This window comes from Solanum tuberosum, unplaced genomic scaffold (assembly GCF_000226075.1).
Source record: "Solanum tuberosum cultivar DM 1-3 516 R44 unplaced genomic scaffold, SolTub_3.0 scf00353, whole genome shotgun sequence".
Lineage (NCBI taxonomy): Eukaryota > Viridiplantae > Streptophyta > Magnoliopsida > Solanales > Solanaceae > Solanum > Solanum tuberosum.
In genome coordinates, this window is record NW_006239275.1 from 244150 (window position 1) to 264051 (window position 19902).

Sequence of the window (19902 nt, forward strand, 5' to 3'; positions counted from 1 at the left end):
GAAACTAAACCCTAACTCAAGAACTTTATATATGTGCCGAATGGTACAATATAATTTATTAATTTCCTATTGGTTATCAATTAATCTGTCAAGAAATAACCTCAAACCATTATAAACATATAATTCGATGTGAATTCAAGTAACAATCAAAACAATACAATACAATCATCCAAACAAAGTGTAAGGAATGAAAGTGTGAATGAATAACTTTAAAGTAAACAGATATTTTGGGCTCCCAACTTGTAGAAGATAAAAACAAATAGAAGCTTGACAAATATTTTAGTAGAAAATGTGACAGCAAATACAAACAGTAAGCACTAATTTGATATAGAACTGTTAAAAAGATTTGAATCATTTCAATTTGATTCATATGAGACATGTTTCTTCGACCAATCCAGTCTGTTTCAAGTTGATTCATGTGACTTGTGACGCCTGTTTAACCATAAGAACTTGTTTTCTTTGACGAATATCCTTGGTCTCCACTGAAATTGTTTGCAACAAATTTTAAAGTGATCGAAAATTAATTGTAATGACAAATAAATAAAATGAAAAAACATAATTTTATTGATAAAATAAAGTGAATACAAATATGTTTGTACCATTGATTCTTCTCTTTCAATTTTCTCCGTGATCCAAGGGTTGTTAGTAGCGTATCATTTAAATTATGATGATTTGGATTTCCTGAGATTTAATTGATTTCCATGAAAGAATTTTGTGGATCTTCTTGAAGTATTTGATTGTCAAGAAGACCGCATCTTGATGTGATTTTTATGAATATCCCTAGAGTTTATGGGATATTAAAGATCTTGATTTTTATGAATATCCCAAATTTATGGAATATTCGAGATCTTGATCTTTATACCCAAAAACTTATGGGATATTTGAGATGCGGAATATAATATCATTTATATAGACATAAGCTAAAGTTTAGTGTAGATAACTAGCCTCTAAGAATTCTAGTAAAATCAAACACGTATTGTAGAGTTCCACAAAATTTCAATGTCTACAAATATCCCTACTTCAAGGCTTGTCGGAGTGTAGATTTAATGAAACTCAAAGACGAGGCTTGAAGTACTCATTCCTCCACCTTTACGATTTTGTGACTTCATATTTGCAAATTTAATTTATGAAAGAAGAGATGAAGAACAAATTTGATCCAACTGAACATGTCAGAATTTGTAGACATATATAGAGCATAATCATAATTCTCATTTTATTGTTATGAGGACAAAAATAATAGTGAAATCTAAAAGTGGCTTAAAGTGCTACTGGGATTATAGAATAACAAATAGAAAATGCATTTATGTTCCTAGAGAGAAACTAGAAATAGAGCATCAAAACACAAATAAAAATCAAGAACGGGGTTTTGAAAAAAAAAATGTATGAAGAGCCTAAAAGAATTGTAAGACCATCCTTCTAACTTTCCATCCATTCTCCTCATGATTATTGTTACGATCCAAATTCACCGAATCGTGCGATCACCTATTCTAACATCTAGATAGTAACATCTAGCTAGTAGAACTTTATTATCCAATTTAAAACTGAAAATGCAGAAATAAACAACTTTGTAATATATTAACTCATTTAGTTATGAAAATCAATTACTAATCTTGATGAAATACACTATCTTGGAAAAATACATAAATTCCTCTCTAGGAACTAGTCTAAATAGGTACAAGAGCATCTAAAGAGTACCATTTATGAAAGAATAAGACACAACTCTCACCATAAGGAAAAAAAATTAGAAACTGTCGGAGATCATTATCGTCTTCATCTATGAAACATCACTGAATCCTGCAACAAGACCATGCCAAGTGGCATAGCAAGAGTAGTATCAGTACAAACAACACTTACTGGTAGGCATCATCGATCGACCCGAACCCACCACATAATATCATGCAAATAATCAAAGAAACATGCAACTTGAAAATAAAATTAAGGTTCCGATCCATCCATTTCACCACTCTTACTACAAGTAGTATTACCTTGGAACTCATACGCTCTATCTCAAGTCACCTCGCCTCCTTCCGCTGTCAACTCCACCATCTAGGCCATTCCACCCTCATATCAAATCATAACCTAACCCTTCTATCACATAGAGATTTTCTGAATACAAGACCGCTACTAACCCTGTAAACCAAACTACTATTCTCCCTCAAGTTCTCATGCCAGCACCCTGACCCTTGACCCATTTTAGTAGACCACCTACAAGACTCTTACTAAACCATCTTAACAAATTCCCCCTTATCAGATTTGTTCCGAACACTACACAACCATAACTAATCCCAACATTTAAAATACACCACTCTCGATCATCAACTTGACTTAGTAACCATAACTTAGCAAAACAGATACCATACAATTATAATCACAAGTATAATATAGCCCGTACTCCAGGTCTCACCCTGAGTTGATATGCATGATAAATATGAACAACCTCATCATAAGTTCATAACAAGCCAAACCTAATTTATCGCACCTTTGAAATAACCCAAACCATCAAAGATAAGTGTATTAGAGAAATACTCATCTATTCAAGACTTTGAAATCAGGCAAATCACTTAAAGTTCATACATCAATTTAAGGCCCCTTGCAGTAACTTTTAGGTAAGTGTATAAACTTCAATTCTAATTTGCAAAATTCACCTCGAATAAAACTTAAAACGCAATAATGTGATAATGAGCAAATTGTGCTCAATTTTAGGCCCAAAAGCATTTTCAAAAGCTAAGATTCCACCACTAACCCGTTTGGGAGTATATTTTAAAAATTTATCTTCAAATTTTTATTTGACCATGAAATTTGATTAGATTATGATCCTCAAATATTTTCTAGTTCCCAATGACTCAAAATAGTTTTCAGTTTTTGGGACTTCAAGTCATAAACTTCAATTCTTTCCCAAGTAAAATAAGTTCAAACACAACTTCAAATTCCAAAAATCATAACTTTTGAAAACACAAATTTTCAAGGTTTCAACTTCAAAATCTATGACTAAACGAAAGCTTAAAACAAATGTTTGCAAAAACCTCAATAATTGGGGAAATTGATGACTTTTTTGTTTTTGATGAATCAGCAAAGCCCTGTCCCTCCTTTGTTCTCTCAACTGATTCCATCATCCGGAAACACTCTTCACAATGGAATCTTTTTGTTTTTTTATTTTGGTTTTCCACTCGGTGTCTGGAGCCTATATTGAAGCCCCAACTAAATCTGGATTGCGCACTACAAGTTGGCCCATTCAGGGATGGTGCTCCCAACATAATTTTCTTCATACCCGAAGCTCGAACCCGAGACCTCTGATTAAAGGTGAAACAATCCCACCACAGGAATCTTTCTTTGTGAATAGCTGTTATGCAGCCTTTATAATAACCCCTCTCCGACCATGTTTTCTTCGCCTTGGAAGATTTTATGAAAGAATCAAAATTATGGAAAATGCCTCACCAATGTGTAGATTGATTATCGTCAACAAATATTGTTGCTATGCAATAAGAAAACGGGATAATCTATAGTAGTATTATCAAACTAATCTTTTTTTTTTATAAATACATAAAAGTTCCAAAAGTACAAATACTACCATATATGTCGACAGAAAAGTTTCACTCTACTTCTGTTCACCATATTTTAAAAGTGTCCTACTGAACTTTTATCAGATTTACACAACTATATACATTCTGCCTTCCTTTTCATAAAGATATCAAAGATTTCCTTCTCCTTCGTGACGCCCATGTTTTTCCGATATTAACAGTAACTACTTCAATAAGTTTTGTACACAATTAACAGAAGAGGTAAAAAAAAATTGAGTAGATATCGGAATAAATTACCAGCAATGGTGCAAAGAAGCCAAGAGGGACTGAAGCTTCTCAGGTTGGTATGATTTGAAGAAGCCCCTGAAACAAGACTTAGGGGTTCATCACCTTTTTCCCCCGTCTTCACTTTTACTTTCATATCATCAGGCAAAATAGGGCCTACGTAATCAAAAAGGACCTTCACATCAGAGAATAATTTCCACTTTCATCAATTAATGATAACCACATACTATTGCATAGAGAAACTGAGGCTATGCTGTGATAGAAATGTACAGTACACTTAATGATCAACTTAAGGTATCTTATGAAAAAAGACAGATTAGAAAAGAATAGAAGCAACACAAATAAAAGTATAGAAGCTCAAGAATATGTACGACTCAGGTCTCTCGCTATAAGAAGCAACGAAATGTATTGGGTTTTTCAAGATATGGGATACACCTTACCTGAATTTCCCTTCTCAGATAAATTCTTTTGCCTTTGAGTCGTTGGAGCCAGGTCCCAAGGTTTATTCAACAGAAACAAACAACAAAATCATCCCTAGTTCTAATGTATAAGAAAATCTCCTTTTTATGAAAGCTCACTTCGAGAGCATTAATAAGGTATGGTCAGTCCTCGGCAGTATTAAAAAACTACTTTTAATTTTAGAACCTATTATATGAAACACACAATGAGCAACAACTCCCATACAAACTTTCTGTTGTAAAACAACAGAGGTAAGCACATGAAGGGTTAATTGGTTTAGGTTTATGACCCTTTAAGTACAAGAGTTTAAGTATACAGTTTTACCTTACTGAGATAGTTGATAATGAAGTTGTCTCTGGTTGTGCTCACCTTGGATTGCTGAAGCAGAAATTATATATAGATAGAAGCAAAACAAAAAACCTCCCCAAAAATAGAGTCGAAGAATAAGGGAAAGAATAGTGAGAAAGGAGTCGGCAACAATACTTCTGGTAAAGAACACCGGCAATGGTTTACCTGGGAGTAAAGCAAGGTCAAACGGTAAACGACCAAGAAAGGCGAAGAAAGGAATAAAACATTTTTTATTGGTTACTTAGCTTTGGGAAGTACAGAAACTCCATAAATCAAGAAGTTAAAAAAAGAAAATAAGGAAAACAAACAGATTGAAATCACTAAAAGCTAGACCCAAAGAGCATAATTCCCATCATCAACTGCTATACAGCCCATTCATAAAATTCAAATCTGAAATGGATCAATAATCCGACAATAAGGGGAAAATGGAAAGATTTAGCCGAAGAAGAGAAATTCAGATCAGATTAAGACAGCTTAAAAACATCAGTCAGAAAACATCATATAATAAGATAAAGATATTATTTTTTGCCTAAAACTGGAAGAGTAGCTAACCTGAAAACCATATAAGGTATGAAGAAACTAAACTAAAGGGGAAGTTAGTTATCAACATATCCAATCTAGCAAGAACTTGATCTAAATGAAAATGAGCATCGATACTGGAGCTCACACATAGATGCATAAGAAAGACTTAAGCCTAACATTTTCTTCCTAAAAGCACTTGTTCTTCAGTCAATCCAAATGCTATTTTCAGATCATCTCTCTATGAATTTATATATATTTGAACTTATTTATCTTGTACAGGTAAAATATCACTTGTTTTGTATTTCTTTTAGGGTTATGGACACAAACTGACGGCTACTAGTTTCAATGTCAGTGTCCCATCTAGGCATAATATTTATAAGACAAACGAATCCTCAATATCTTACATAAAGAATGTGGCGCAAAGCTAAAAGTATATGACTACAAAAAATTATTCAGAAAATGTATAAAGATAATTTTGGTAATGATAGGATATAGTCAAGTAATGCATATGGATACACTTGCTTTCATTTGATTTTGGAACAACATTTATCAGGAATATCCATGCTAGATATCTGCAAGCACTCAAACTCGTTGCCAAATATTCCTTCTTTCAGGAAACTTCTTGTATATATAATGATAGAAGTTCAAAATATTTGGTTCAAGATGAATGTGAAAGTGACCTTGGTGAAGTGATATTTCTTTCTCTGAGAGATGTCTGCCAAAGCCAAGTTGTTCAGCAGAAAATAATGTGAGAGCTTTAAGGCAGCTTCTGAATTAAGAAAATTTATAATTTATAGATATATATAATAGCTTTAGTGCAGCTTCTGGTAATCTATGTTTTTTCTAACAAAATAGAAAACCTCATAACCTGATTTAGTGCCACCAGCAATTTTGAGTCTAAAGCATTCTAAATATTTTGTGTCCACTTCAGAGACATCTTAAAAGGTATTTTGTTTTCACATTTGCTCAGATTCATTCATGGGACCTGAAAATCTAAATTAATGAAAAAAATGAATGATGTGTCACAGAGATAACTTGTTGACAATAGAGAAAGGAATAAATGATGTATCATGCAGATAACTTGGTGACAACACTGACATAAACTATCACATACACTGTCTCATAGGATTCTCAAAGAACAACATGAGCATACTATCTGACAGAATCTCAAAGCCTCCATCCAGCCTTTAGAAACTAACATTAGATAAATGAACTTCCTCACTAAAGGTAAACAATCCTTACCATCACAGTTAGGTGACACCACAGAGTCAGTTGCTGCAAGAGTTCCAGCTGAATACTTCTTACAGAACAGAAGTCCATCAATAATACTCATTGAGACATACAAAAGGGCACTCCGCAGGTGGTTCTCTGAAATGATGCCATGAAGGGAGTAATTCACACTCTCAGCTCATCTTTCAATCGCATTAGTTAATTCCCCCTCTTCTTGGAATAAACTGGCTGTCTTCTTTGATTTGGTCTGAGTAACTAAGATAAGGACCAGATCATAAGCAGAGATTGGGGAGAACTTCCTCAACATTATGAAGAACTTCTCCGCAAATTTAGATGAAGAAGGAGAATCTCAAAGTTACAGCTAATCACCTCTCAGCTTTTATCTTCAACAGTACTTCTTAAAGGACCTCTATCTAATGTTATTCATATACTAAGAGCATATGCAAACTACTTCCACATGTTTCTAAGAGCCTCAAGTAGTCAGTCCAATCACCTCTCAGCTTATAACTTCAACATTCTTGAAGGACCTTTATCTTCTTTGCTTCATGTTCTAAACCCATACCTGAATCTGAGACTATATCAGAGTAATATCTAGTTCCACAGGTCTCACCAACAAAACTACTTGTCAGTGACTCCTCTTCTTCTGGACCTTGGTTATTGTCTTTATATAGCCCTCTACTACGATCTAGAAAGCCTTGTTTCATCATGTTCGCGAATTTCTCCCTTATCTGAACAAGGGGATGCTTCTCAATCAGTTGATTGCGCTCATAAGCCTCTCTAAGGACAATTGTCTGCATGTCACCCTTCATAGAAAGATAAAAAATCCCCGGATGCCGCTCAAAGACCTTTGTGAACTTCTGAGGCAATTCCAATGGCTTACGAAGATTGCTCACATTGTTCCTCTCTGTTTTCTTTTGTAAGGTGAGGTTCAAAAGCTCATGAAAGACTCCAACTATCCTCTTCTCTGACACATCTGTCCTTGGGTCCAAATGAGAAGCATCTACATAAGGAGAAGTATAAGGCAGCTTTTGCCATTCCTCCAACCATTTCATACATTTTCTCTTTAACCCAAAACCCCTGGTAAATCCAATAGGAAACATCAAGGTCCCATTTTCCTTTGCAGAATTCGCCTCCAAATGGGAAACAGCTAATTTGTGATCCCATGCTAAAAGCCTCAGACCGACACGACCATCAGGAAGGTCCACCAAACTAAACAGCTCAGGATATTTAATAATCAATGAACTAGCACAATCATGCGGCAAGCCTATATCCCATTTTAGCTGATCAATTGTCTGAAGAGGAAGCATCCTCTTATTGGTCATCATCAAAACCTTTCTCAACCTATTAACAATATCTGTACTGCACTGGCGGAAAACGTCAACTTGCTCATGATGAAACTCTAAAGTCTCAGGAGTTAATTTGAACCACGGAACAGGAGTACCAGCACTATCACTACAAAAAAACTCCTGAAAAATATTCGGGTATCGCCTAAGGAAAGTGGAAACTTTCAAGTCATGAGGGAGTCCAAGCTGCCTATGCTTTCTTTGGAGATGGTAAATAGGAATACCAGAAGTGGATTGTGAGGCAATGATGGAAACTAGTGTAGTTCCAGCCTTAAGTTGTGTACCTTTAGCTACTACAGAATCCAAGACACTATCTTTAACCCATTTAAGCTTTACATTGACAAGAGTACGCTTCTGATGGTAATTCAATATGGAAATAGTGGAACCTTGTTTTACTAAAATCCTCCGCATTTCGGTATGAGGCTATTATTAGAATATAAATATTGAATCCGGATTTAGTTGGACTCCAATGTAGTCACCGCACACCAAATGGAAAAAACAAAAAAAAAAAAGTATATGGAAGATTCTAGATTAAAATTTCTTATCCAAATTAGAATATAAGGGAGTACCGATTTGGCTCTCGGCGCCGGAAATAGTAGTAGACGGATTTCAGGTACCAGAGAGGCGGATTTTAGGTAGCAGAGAGGCGGAGTTGCAGCAGTTGGGGAAAGGGCTTCAATGGCTCCTTAATTTTTGAAATGGGGAAGACGACTGCCCTTATTTATGAGCAATATATAATAACATATATTTTATTCTTACAACGAATTAGCATTTTATTTTTCTTATAAATAAAAACTCCCTAAATATGTTTTTAGTATGATAACACATAAATTAATTTAAATATTTTAAATTTAGGTATAATATATTTTTAATATCATTAATAAGAAAAAATAATTAAAAAAATATCTTGATTATTGAAATTAATAATGGACAATTGAAAAGTCAAATCACATAAATGAAAAGAGATTAATGGCAAAATTAAAATCTGCAGAATATGGAGGGATGAAAATTGAAAGAGAAAATATTAATTGTGATGAATTCACCAAATAGTGGCCATATAAATATATTACGAATAAGAAGAAGTTATGATGTAAAAACGTTTTGTGTTGTTGGGTATCAGTGTTGTGTCCAATGGAATTCGTTTAAAATCAACAAACAATTGAAAGTAGTTGTTGCGTTCAAAAGGAAATTCTGCATATTGAAAGTTGGTATGTATACTCTGATTTCAATGTATTTCCTTTTTTTTAAGTGTGTGTTTTAATGGAATATTAATTTTGAATTTGGTAAAATAAATGTTGAGATGTATGTCTCCCTTCTATTCTTCATTAATCAATTTACTTGGTACTATATGTCTTGAAAAGTTTAAAGTTAATAGAAGAAATTTATGATGCGGGTGTTGATGATGTCACCACTCTTGATTTTGCTTTCATAAAATCGATTTATTTGGAATGACAGTTATACTTATATGTGAAAGAGAGGTTGTTTAGGGAGACATACATTTCATCATGCGGGTGTTGATTATGTCACCATGCCTAATATATATTTCATCATGTTAGATTGAATGAAGCAATTCTTCTATTTAGTCTTTTTTTTTTTTCCATAGGTGTATTTGTCTTATATAAATTAATATTCAAATATTTATGTTTTGCTAACTATAATTTTCTTTTGAATTTTTATTCAACTTCTAAGTAGTTTCATAACGTAATATTTTTAACTAATCTATCTATATAATTATATAAAGTTAGGCATTAGAAATGTGATACACAATCAATAGCGATATATCAAACTTTATTTATACTTGTATGTTGCAAGCTTGTATTTAGTTACAATGTAAATTCAAATGTATTAATTTTATCTTTTTCGGATAAATGCCCTATTTTAAATTGTAAGAATAATTGTATCAATTTCATACCAAATTTTGGTAATTTTTTCATTATATAACATGTAATTTATTTATTTTTTAAAATGGAGAAAGAAAAGGATGTATTAAAGGCTAGAGTGTTGGACCCTAATACTAATCCCTTGATTGATGACAAAGGAAGGTATAAAGCTCAACTTGTGAGGGAAGATGGAAAAGGTAAAGGAAAAGTTCAGGAGGAGCAACAGTGGTCTAACCCTGTGGGGAAGGCTGCTAGAAGAATAACGCAACCTACTCTGCATGATGTGGGTACGTCTAATGGTTTTGAAACATTGGACTATTATGATCAGATGGTGGGGAATGAGGCAGAACAAGAGGAAGAACTCAACAGGCTGGTTAGAGGGCATAACACATAATTATCCTACATGAAGTGCATAGCATGGAATGTGAGGGGGCTGAATAAAGTGCATAAGCAGGTTGAGTTTAGGAATTTTTGCTGCTGTAATAAAGTAGCTATTATAGTAGTATTGGAACATAAAATAAAAGAGGGAAAGGCTGGAAAGATTATTCAAAAAATGGTCGAAAAATGGGAATGGGTAGATAACTATAATGCAGACCCTAAAGGGAGGATATGGATCTTATGGGATCCCACTAAAGTGCAGTTTAGAGTGGATGTAGTTCATAAACAATTTATCCATGGGTATGTCAAGACTCAAAGTTCAGGGTTCTATTTAACAGGAGTGAATGGCATGGGCACCATTGCTGAGAGGCAACAATTATGGACTGGTTTGGCACAAGTTACAAATGTAGTTGCAGAGCCACTAGTAATTATGGGTGATTTCAACTCTATTTTGCATGGTGATGACAGATTTGGAGGCAATGTTGTGATGGATGAGGAGGTAAAAGACTTTAAGCATTTTGTGAAGAGTGCTAATATGATTGGTATGAGGTGTTTGGGTAGGAGATATATTTGGACTAATGGGGACATACATAGTAAAATAGATTGGATTCTAACCAACACTGTTTGGGTACAGAAATGGGATCACATTTAAGGACATATTATGGAACCTCTATTTTCAGACCATTGTCCTGTGAGTTTTCCCTTTGGGGATCAAAAGAATAATGGTTCAAAATCTTTCAATTTTTTTAATCATATAGCTGATCACCCTGATTTCATTGGTACTGTGAGAAAGGGATGGAAGAGCATGACATATCCCACGATGAGAGGTGTATGGCAAAATTTGAAAAAGGTAAAGTTGCTGATCCAGAAATTAAATACCAAAGAATTCAAAGGGGTGTCTGAGAAGATAAACCAGACGCGACAACATTTATTGAAGAGAGCATCATAATGCAAAAATCAAGAGTGCAGTGGCTGAAACTAGGAGATGCTAACACCTCTTATTTTCATGCTTGTCTTAAGTCTAGGCAAAGTCAGAATCAGATAACACAGTTGATGAGTCTTGAGGGCCTTTTATTGTCATCTCATAGGCAGGTTGAAGAGGAAATCACGAAATTTTATACACAATTGTTAGGTACTGCAGCAACTAGTTTACCAGCAGTGGACATAACTGTCATGGGTGATGGCAGTACTTTGACAAGAGATCAGCAGCTACAACTAGTCAGGAAGGTGGAGAAGGAAGAAATATGGAAGGCATTAGCAGGCATCACTGATAAGAAGAGCCCTGGGTATGATGGGTTTAATACTTTTTTTTTAAAGATATGATGGTCTGTTATGGGAGAAGAGATCACTAGTGCTGTTATGGAATTCTTTAATACAACTAGCATGTATAAACCAATCAATTGTACCTCCATTACTTTGATCCCAAAGGTTAAAAATCCAGCCACTGTGAAGGATTTCAGACCCATCTCTTGCTGTACAATTCTATACAAAGTGATCTCAAAAGTTTTAACCAACAGGTTGCAGGGAGTAATGGATTATCTGGTTGATAAATCACAGAATGCTTTTGTATGTGGCAGAATGATTGCAGATAACATAATCATGAGTCATGAGCTTATCAAAGGCTATGGGAGAACTAGTATTTCACCAAGATGCATGCTTAAAGTTGATATGCAAAAGGCATACGATTCAGTGGAGTGGCCTTATCTGAAACAAATACTGCAATTACTAGGAATTCCTAACATTTTTGTGGAGTGGATTATGGAGTGCATCACAACAGTGTCTTATTCCATTCTTATTAATGGAGTTGCTTCTGCTTCATTTCCTGCAAAGAAAGGTTTAAGGCAAGGAGATCCTCTCTCTCCCTATTTGTTTGTATTAGCTATGGAATACCTCTGTAGACTTGTTCAGGGATTGCAAGAAGATGTAATGTTTAAGTTTCATCCTAGATGTTCAAAGCAAAAAATTATCCAGCTTGGTTTTGCTGATGACCTTTTGTTGTTTTGTAAAAAGGATGTGGATTCAGTCGATAGGTTATTTAGCAAGTTCAATACTTTTTCTCGAGCATCTGGACTTGTAGCAAATCTTGCTAAAAGTTCTATCTATTTTGGAGGAGTGTCGGAAGAGATACAACAGCAGATCCTAAGGATATTGGGGTTTGAAAAAGGTACCCTCCCATTTAGATATCTTGGGGTGCCCTTGAGTTCAAAGAGGCTATCAACTGTACAGTGTGAGCCACTGATTGAAAAAATGTTGGGGCGAGTAAGTTCCTGGACTGCTAAATTCCTCTCATACGCTGGAAGGACTCAATTGGTAAAAAGTGTGTTGATTGCCATCCAAACTTTCTGGGCGAGAGTGTTTATACTGCCTAAGAAAATACTGCAGTTTATTCAAGCTATATGTAGGAGGTTCCTATGGACAGGGTCGGCTGAGATGTCGAGGAAAGCTTTGGTGGCATGGGAGCAAGTTTGCTCACCTATGGTGGCTGGGGGGTTAAACTTGATTAATATAGAGGTCTGGAACAAAACAGCTATCTGCAAACTACTATGGAAACTTTGCCAATCTAAAGAGAAACTATGGGTTGTATGGGTGCATACATACTATGTCAAAGGGAGAGATATATGGCAGGTGGAACCTAAGGTGTCCTCATGGATGATTCAAAAAGCTTTTAAAGCCAAGAGATATATAGAAACTGCCGGGATCAATGTAACAGATTTTAAGGAAATGTGTAAATTTTCCATCAAAAAGACGTATAAGATGCTGCTAGGAGTACTCCCTAAAGTTAGTTGGAGAAAATTGGTTTGCAATAAGATGGGATGCCCTAAGTGGAAATTTATCCTTTGGCTAGCTTTGAAAGGGAAGCTACAAATGCAAGATAGAATTAGACAATGGATGATGATTGATGAGGTGTGTCCATTATGCAGGAGTGATGGGGAATCCCTGCAACACCTATTCTTTAGCTGTCCAGTGGCTTGCAATATATGGCGATCCTTACTACAATGGCAGGGCATTACAAGATCGAATCAAGGATGGCTGGAGGAAGTACAGTGGGCTCAACGACACTGCAAAGGGAAAAGCAAAGGAGGAAGTGTCTATAAAATGGTACTAGCTGCTGCTGTGTACCAGGTTTGGCAAGAAAGGAACATCAGAATTTTTCAACATTCCACAAGGTCCCAACATGCAATCATCAGACAGATTATACAAGAGGTGTTTCATAGAGCTAATAGGATGCCTGAGTTAGTTAATTACATGAGGAAACTGGATTTCTACCCAGTGTGATGTTATGTATTTGTTGAATAGATGCTAGAAGGGATAGGGGAATTTGTAGGATGCATTTTGACATGGGTTGTTACCAGTCAATGTAGGTCCTCAGGAGGTTTTTTTCTTGTGTTTTTTTTTTCTTTTTGAATTGTAAATTTTCACTTGATAAATAATAATATTGTTAGTTGCAAAAAAAAAAAAAGGATGTATTAAAAATCAGAATTTGGTTTCATAAATAATGGATACATTTAATTGATTTTTTTAAACTCTTTTAGTTTTTATTTAAGAGAAATGAAAAAAAAAATCATCCTTAAAAAACGTTTGTGTCACAATTCATACCCAAAAATAAATACCAAAAAGAGACTTTAGAAAAGAAAAAAAGTGGGTTACATCTCATATCTTTAAATTACCATATATTTTTCATCACTTGTTTATTTTATGTTATTTCTATATTCCAAAGTAAAATTGATTGTTTTAATTCAACATGGAATATTTTTTCACATTCATATCTATAAAAAAAATAGGATGTTGAAAGAACTATAGAAAGTTGCTTTGTTTTATTAAGTTGATTTCTTTTCTAAAAAATTGGTATAATATTAATTATCAATCTTATATTATCTTTTTTCCTTTTTTTTTAATTTGATTTTTTTCTTATTTTTTAAATGGAGATTGGTGGACAGAATGAAAATGAAGAAACATCGCATATACATCAAGAATTTACTGAAAAAATGGAAGAAACAGAGGAATTGGATCCAAATAGAGGAGGAAAAAGAAAACGTGAAAATGAAGATAAAATTGGCGAAGAAGAAGAAAAAGAAAGAAGAAGAGGTGCTAAAAAGGAAAACAATCAATGAATAAAGAAGGAGCACCATCAGAAGAAAATGGGACGACAAAGAGGAAGAAGAAAGAAGAAGAGCAGTTGAAAAAGGAAAACAAACTTTTGAAGAAGAAAATGACTGGAGCTGGATTGCAATACTATAATTTTCAGATTCATTTTAGTATGAACTTTACAGAAGCATTACCATATTTCTGATTAAAAGATCACTCTTATTAACAGAGGTGATCAACTCATCCATTGCCAAATATCACACTATGGATTCAACTCCCAGGAACAAAGAAGATCCTTATAGGACAATTTAATCGACATTGGGAAAAACACCACACTACCTTAGCTTCTTACGCGGAACTTCAATGTTGTATTGTATTCGGAAGATAGACTACTAGGCAACCCTGTAGTATACTCTGATATCCAAGAGTTTGCAGAATGCCTACATCAATTGTCCCTCTCTGAATTACCTTGGCATGGAAATACTACACCTGGTCAAATAAACAATCGGGGGCATATAGAGTACAAAGTAGAATTGACAGAGCCTTTGGCAACTGTGGATGGATGATGTCCTGGGGACATGTAGAAACAAGATATGGGCTCCCTCACATATCAAATCATGCCCCCAATGCGGATCTCTTTACTCCCAAGTGTTTGGAAAGGTAAAGTTCCATTTAGATTCTTTAATGTTTGGGCTGGACATGCTAGTTTCTTATCTATGGTCCAGGAGCATTGGACTCAGGCGGGCACAAAAGGGATGATGGAGAATGTTTGGAATAAACTTAAGGGTCTTCAACCACAATTTAAGCAGTTGAACATGAGGGAATTCAGAGGTGTTAGTCATAGAATTATCCAAGCAAGAACTGATTTGGTAAATGTCCAACATAGAATGACATCCTCCTACTCTGACTCACTACAAGAACTTGACAAAATATTGGTGCAAAACCTAAAAAATGGTCACTTATAGAAGAGAGTATTGTACAACAGAAGGCCAAAACACATTGGATTAGATTGGAAGACTCATTCATATTTCTCCGCAATAGTGAAAGAAAGAGCTCGCAAGAAGCAAATTTCAAAGCTTAGTGCCTTAGCTAGAAATATAATTACTGATCTTGAGGAAATTAAAATTGAGATCATAGAATTTTACAAATCCCTGATGGGTTCCTCAACATCGATATTGCCTTCTATCAACAAAAGAGTAATGCAAAATGGACCAACCCTAACTCAGTAACAAAAATTGGAGTTATGTGCACTAGTGACAACACAAGAGGTTAATACGAGTCTTCAACCCATTGGAGATGATAAAGCTCTAGGTATTGATAGATATAATGCAATTTTTTTTAAGAAAGCATGATCTATTATTCAACATGATGTGGTAGTTGTTGTTAAGGATTTCTTTGTTACTGGAAAGATGTTCAAAGTTGTCAATTGTGCCACCATTACTCTTATTCCCAAGATTGATAAACCTAAGACTGTAAAGGATTTTAGACCTATTTCTTGTTACACTATCTTGTACAAGGTAATATCTAAGATCTTAGCAAATAGGTTACAGAATATGATGAGCTATATCATAAATGAAGCCCAGGGTTTATACCTGGAAGAAATCTTGGTGATAATGTCATATTAGCTCATGAGCTAGTCCAAGGCTATAGTAGAAAACACATATCAACAAGATGCATGCTTAAAATTGACCTCCAAAAGGCATATGACTATATGGAGTGGATATACTTGCAGCAGGTCATGGAAGAAATTGGTTTCCCCAACAAATTTATTTTTTTGGATCCTTGAATGCATCAGGACAATCAACTATACCATATTGATCAATGGTGAAACTATCGAGCCCTTCAATGCAGCTAAAGGGTTGAGGCAGGGAGATCCTCTATCTCTTTTTCTCTTTGCTATTGTCATAAAGTATCTTAGTAGAAGTCTAGCAGGTCTAAAGAATGATTCTAGTTACCAGTTTCATCCTCGATGTGCAAAGCTGGGAATTACTCACTTGAGTTTTGTTGATGACCTTCTATTGATTGCAAGGGGGATATAACATCTACTAAAGCTTTGTATAGATGTTTTCAAGACTTTTCCAAAGCCTCGGGTTTGCAAGCAAAATTGGGGAAAAGTGTTGTGTATTTTGGTGGGGTCCCTCGAGTTACGCAAGAAAATATCGTTAATCATTTAGGGATTGGTCTAGGTGATTTGTCTTTCAAGTATCTCGGAATGCCATTATCTACTAAGAAGGTTACTATAATGCAATTGAATCCCCTCATTGATAAAATTATAGCCAAAATTTCATCTTGGACTACAAAAAACTCTCTTATGCAGGGAGAGTTCAATTGGTCCAAACTGTTTTGTTTGGTGTCACTCCCCGAGGCTACCCCCTTAACGTAAACATGGGACCTAGGATTACGAGTGACCCTAAGCTAACCCTGAGCTGACATATCATAAGCATACTTGAACAACTGAACAAAAGATGCTATGTGGAAGCTTAAAACATGAGATAACTAATAGTGGGGAGATACCCAATACTAGTTTGAATATATAAATACTGAATAAGAGTTAATGATACTAAATATTCACTCAAAGCTAAAGCTGAATCTAAAACTATGTTAGAATAAAACCTCTAACTGACTAGAGATGCTGGGATATGCCCCCATCTAACTCTAGCAAAACTGAAACTGAAATGAAGGACTAAAATACGAAAACATTTCTATTGTCCTCGAAGTATGAGGACTCACCATTGATGCTGCTGAGTGAGGATCTGGAACCGATCTACGCGTGATCAGAATGCTGAGGACCTGGACCTATTTCACGAAAAGATGTAGCGCAGAGTATGCGTCAGTACTTGGAAGGTACTGAGCATGCATGATAGGATAAAGCTGAACAAATATATAAAATAACAAAGCATACTGAACAATGATATAATCTGAATATGATGAATATACTGAAATACGTAGAAATGAACTAAACTGAATGCAATGACCAAGTACATAACATACTAAGACTGAAACTGTAATATAACTGAAAACCTGGTCAAATGCACTAGAATCTGACTATGGGAGCTACTACTAATCGACATAAAACCACGTGATCTAACCGTGGAGTCTGATTTATATGCCCATCGAGAGGACCCAATATACCTTGCCAGGGGTATAAAGGCATAATTGGCATGATCACTAAATATAATGCACACACAGGAGACTTATAAACCCATAGGGGCACGTAGTTCTGGGACTATACAGGTACGCTGAACCCTATTTCAACTCGGTGTTAAGCCTACTCCCAATTGGAAATGTGTACAATACAACATAACTGAAATATACTGGATATCTCAATATTCTGACATGCTAACTGAGAATGCAACATATAAGTACTGATAAAGAAACATTCGAAATCTGAGGCATGTATATCTATTTATCTGACCTAGCTAGTGTAATTCATGAACTAAATGAATCTATACAACTGTGGTTCTGAATTTCATGCAAGGAACTAAGCAACAATGTTACGAAAACATGATAATCTGATTAGGAATATTTTGATAGCTAAATCATAACCAATATCTTAAGGTTTTAGAAACCCTAGGTCTAAGCAAGATATATGAATCAAGATTCTGATCGAATTCTAGGGACCTAGTGGATGAAAGGGATCCACTAGTGAAATCTCACATACTTGGTGACAAATTTCATGGAGAAATCTTTTGTTTTCAGGGATGGAACTGAAGAAAACTGGTTGCGTTCTTGGAGGGTTTTGGTCGATGTTTCTTCTCCTTTTGCTCTGGTTTGATCAATATTTCTGAATGAATCGCTTAGGGTAAGTTCTGATTTACTAGGCTTAAACTGACCAAAACTACATAGTTTAGGTGTCCAACGTATATGGGAAAAGACCAAAATGACCCTAACTTAAAAGCTGTCAGGTCCAACGACGGGCCTGACCGACGGACCGTGGATGGACCTACGGCCGATCCTGTCACCTCGTCGTTTGGCTTTAAAGAGTTGGAAACTGGGATCTGAACCAAGATCGTGGTCCCACTTACGGTCCGTAGAACCTGGCGTGATTCTGGACTCTTTCTGAAATTTCTAGGTGGAGTTGAGGTGGCCAACCACGGACCCCACCTGCGGTCCATAGGTGGTCCTCGTTGGTGGCACTTGTAACTTCTGAAATTCTGCAATTTGGTCTTTCTAGAATACGGGGTGTTACATTTGGTATTCGAGCATTTTGGGCTCAACTATACATCATCCCTACTAAGATTCTTAACTTGAATGAAGGCTATTGTAGAAGTTATGTGTGGTTTGGTTCAAATGAGATTATGAAAAATACACTTATAGCATGGTCTAGAATATGTCTACCTAAGGCATCTAGAGGGCTCAATCTAATTAATCTAGCAGTATGGAACAAAGTTGCTGTTGCCGATACATGTTGGGACCTCTCTCATAAGCGGGATAAACTATGGATCAGGTGGATTCATGTATATTATATAAAAGGCCAAGAGCTACATACTATGAATATTTCAATTCAGGCATGCTGGATGGTGAAGATGATCCTTACTGCCAGGGAAACACTTACGCAGGTTCACACTGAGTTCAAGCCTGGACATAGTGTGATCAAGCAAATATATTTGCAGCTTCTTGGGGTGACATCGAGGATGGCTTGGAAATGTCTAATGTTTCAGAACAAAGCAAGGCCAAAAGTTGTGCTTACTATGTGGATACATCTTCATGGTAGATTGCTAACAACTGACATATTACTTAAATGGGGTATAGTAGTGGAACCTATTTGTGTATTGTGTAGCGAAAGGGCTGAAACAAAGGAAAATTTGTTTGTCAGTTGCCCTTTTACTATTCAAATCTGGACTAGAATCTTTACTTGGCTAGAATGGAATGGACAAAATTGGAGAAGCTGGGATCAATATATGGATTGGACTATAGCTTATGCTAAAGGAAAGTCTCAAAAAGGTATTTTATTCAGAATAGTCTTTGCTGAAGTGATACATGTTGTGTGAATAGAGAGAAACTTGAGAATCTTTGAAAAAAGATATAGAGATTGGGAAGGAATTTCCAGAGAAATTGCATATGTTTGTAATGTTAGAAGTCCTGCCGGGTGTAGCCACCTTTTGTATAGTTTAGTCTTTTGATCTTTTCTAGTTGGTATCCATACTTAGTATGCTTGGACTTTAGTCTTTTTTGTTTTACTTTTGATTGGTTATGGTTATGTAATTGAAGCCACTTGGTGATTAATATAAGGATTAGTTATTAGTTACCAAAAAAAAAAAGATCAGAAACTTGATTTGATATGATGTATGTTCTATTAATTGTGCCATTTCTGGTTTATAATGTTTTGTTGTAATCTGATCCATATTGCTTCGTTTATGTTTGTCTGAGTCTGATAACTGCTTAGGGTATAAAGCAAATAGGATACAATATTCTTGCATTTTAGAACCTGGAAGAGATTGATTTGTTGCTTGGTAGGATAACTTGAGCGGAGCAGAGACCGGACAAAAGCTACGGTTTTAGAGATAATCATATTTTTGTCAATTTTTGTAAATATTGCTGATATTTTTGTCACTTTAATGAATCATTATTTGTTTGTGTTGTTTACAAGAAAGAAAATGCAAATTGTTTGTTCAAGCACAAAAAATTATTTGAATTCATCTTTAAAGAAGTTCCCCAAATTTTTTCTTACCAATTTTCTTGTCTTCTCTACTGTGTTTGGGTATTTAAAAGTGTTAATGTACACTTACTCAGTTTCATATTCTTCATTTAGTTAAAATTATTTTATCAAGTTGTCTATCAGTTTATGGGATTGATTTCAGAGACTATTAACAAGTTGACAAGGAGATAGACGAAACTGACGACAATTTGACA

General features: G+C 35.2%; 1 protein-coding gene across 3 annotated transcripts; it reads right to left on the bottom strand.

The window, feature by feature from the left end:
* Nucleotides 1-3678: 3678 nt before the first annotated feature.
* Nucleotides 3679-8267, bottom strand: LOC102599435 (protein ROOT PRIMORDIUM DEFECTIVE 1-like). Of its 3 annotated transcripts, none has more exons than XM_006361312.2 (3): nucleotides 6375-8267; nucleotides 4587-4775; nucleotides 3679-3959 (listed from the first exon to the last, which is right to left on the bottom strand). In XM_006361312.2, exon 1 carries the CDS (start codon nucleotides 8114-8116, stop codon nucleotides 6872-6874), a length of 1245 nt encoding a protein of 414 aa, XP_006361374.1. In that variant the 5' UTR covers nucleotides 8117-8267; the 3' UTR covers nucleotides 3679-3959; nucleotides 4587-4775; nucleotides 6375-6871. The 3 variants fall into 3 exon arrangements, with proteins under 3 accessions (XP_006361374.1, XP_015170743.1, XP_006361373.1); XM_015315257.1 differs by having other exon boundaries at nucleotides 4587-6125; XM_006361311.2 differs by lacking the exon at nucleotides 4587-4775.
* Nucleotides 8268-19902: the final 11635 nt, after the last annotated feature.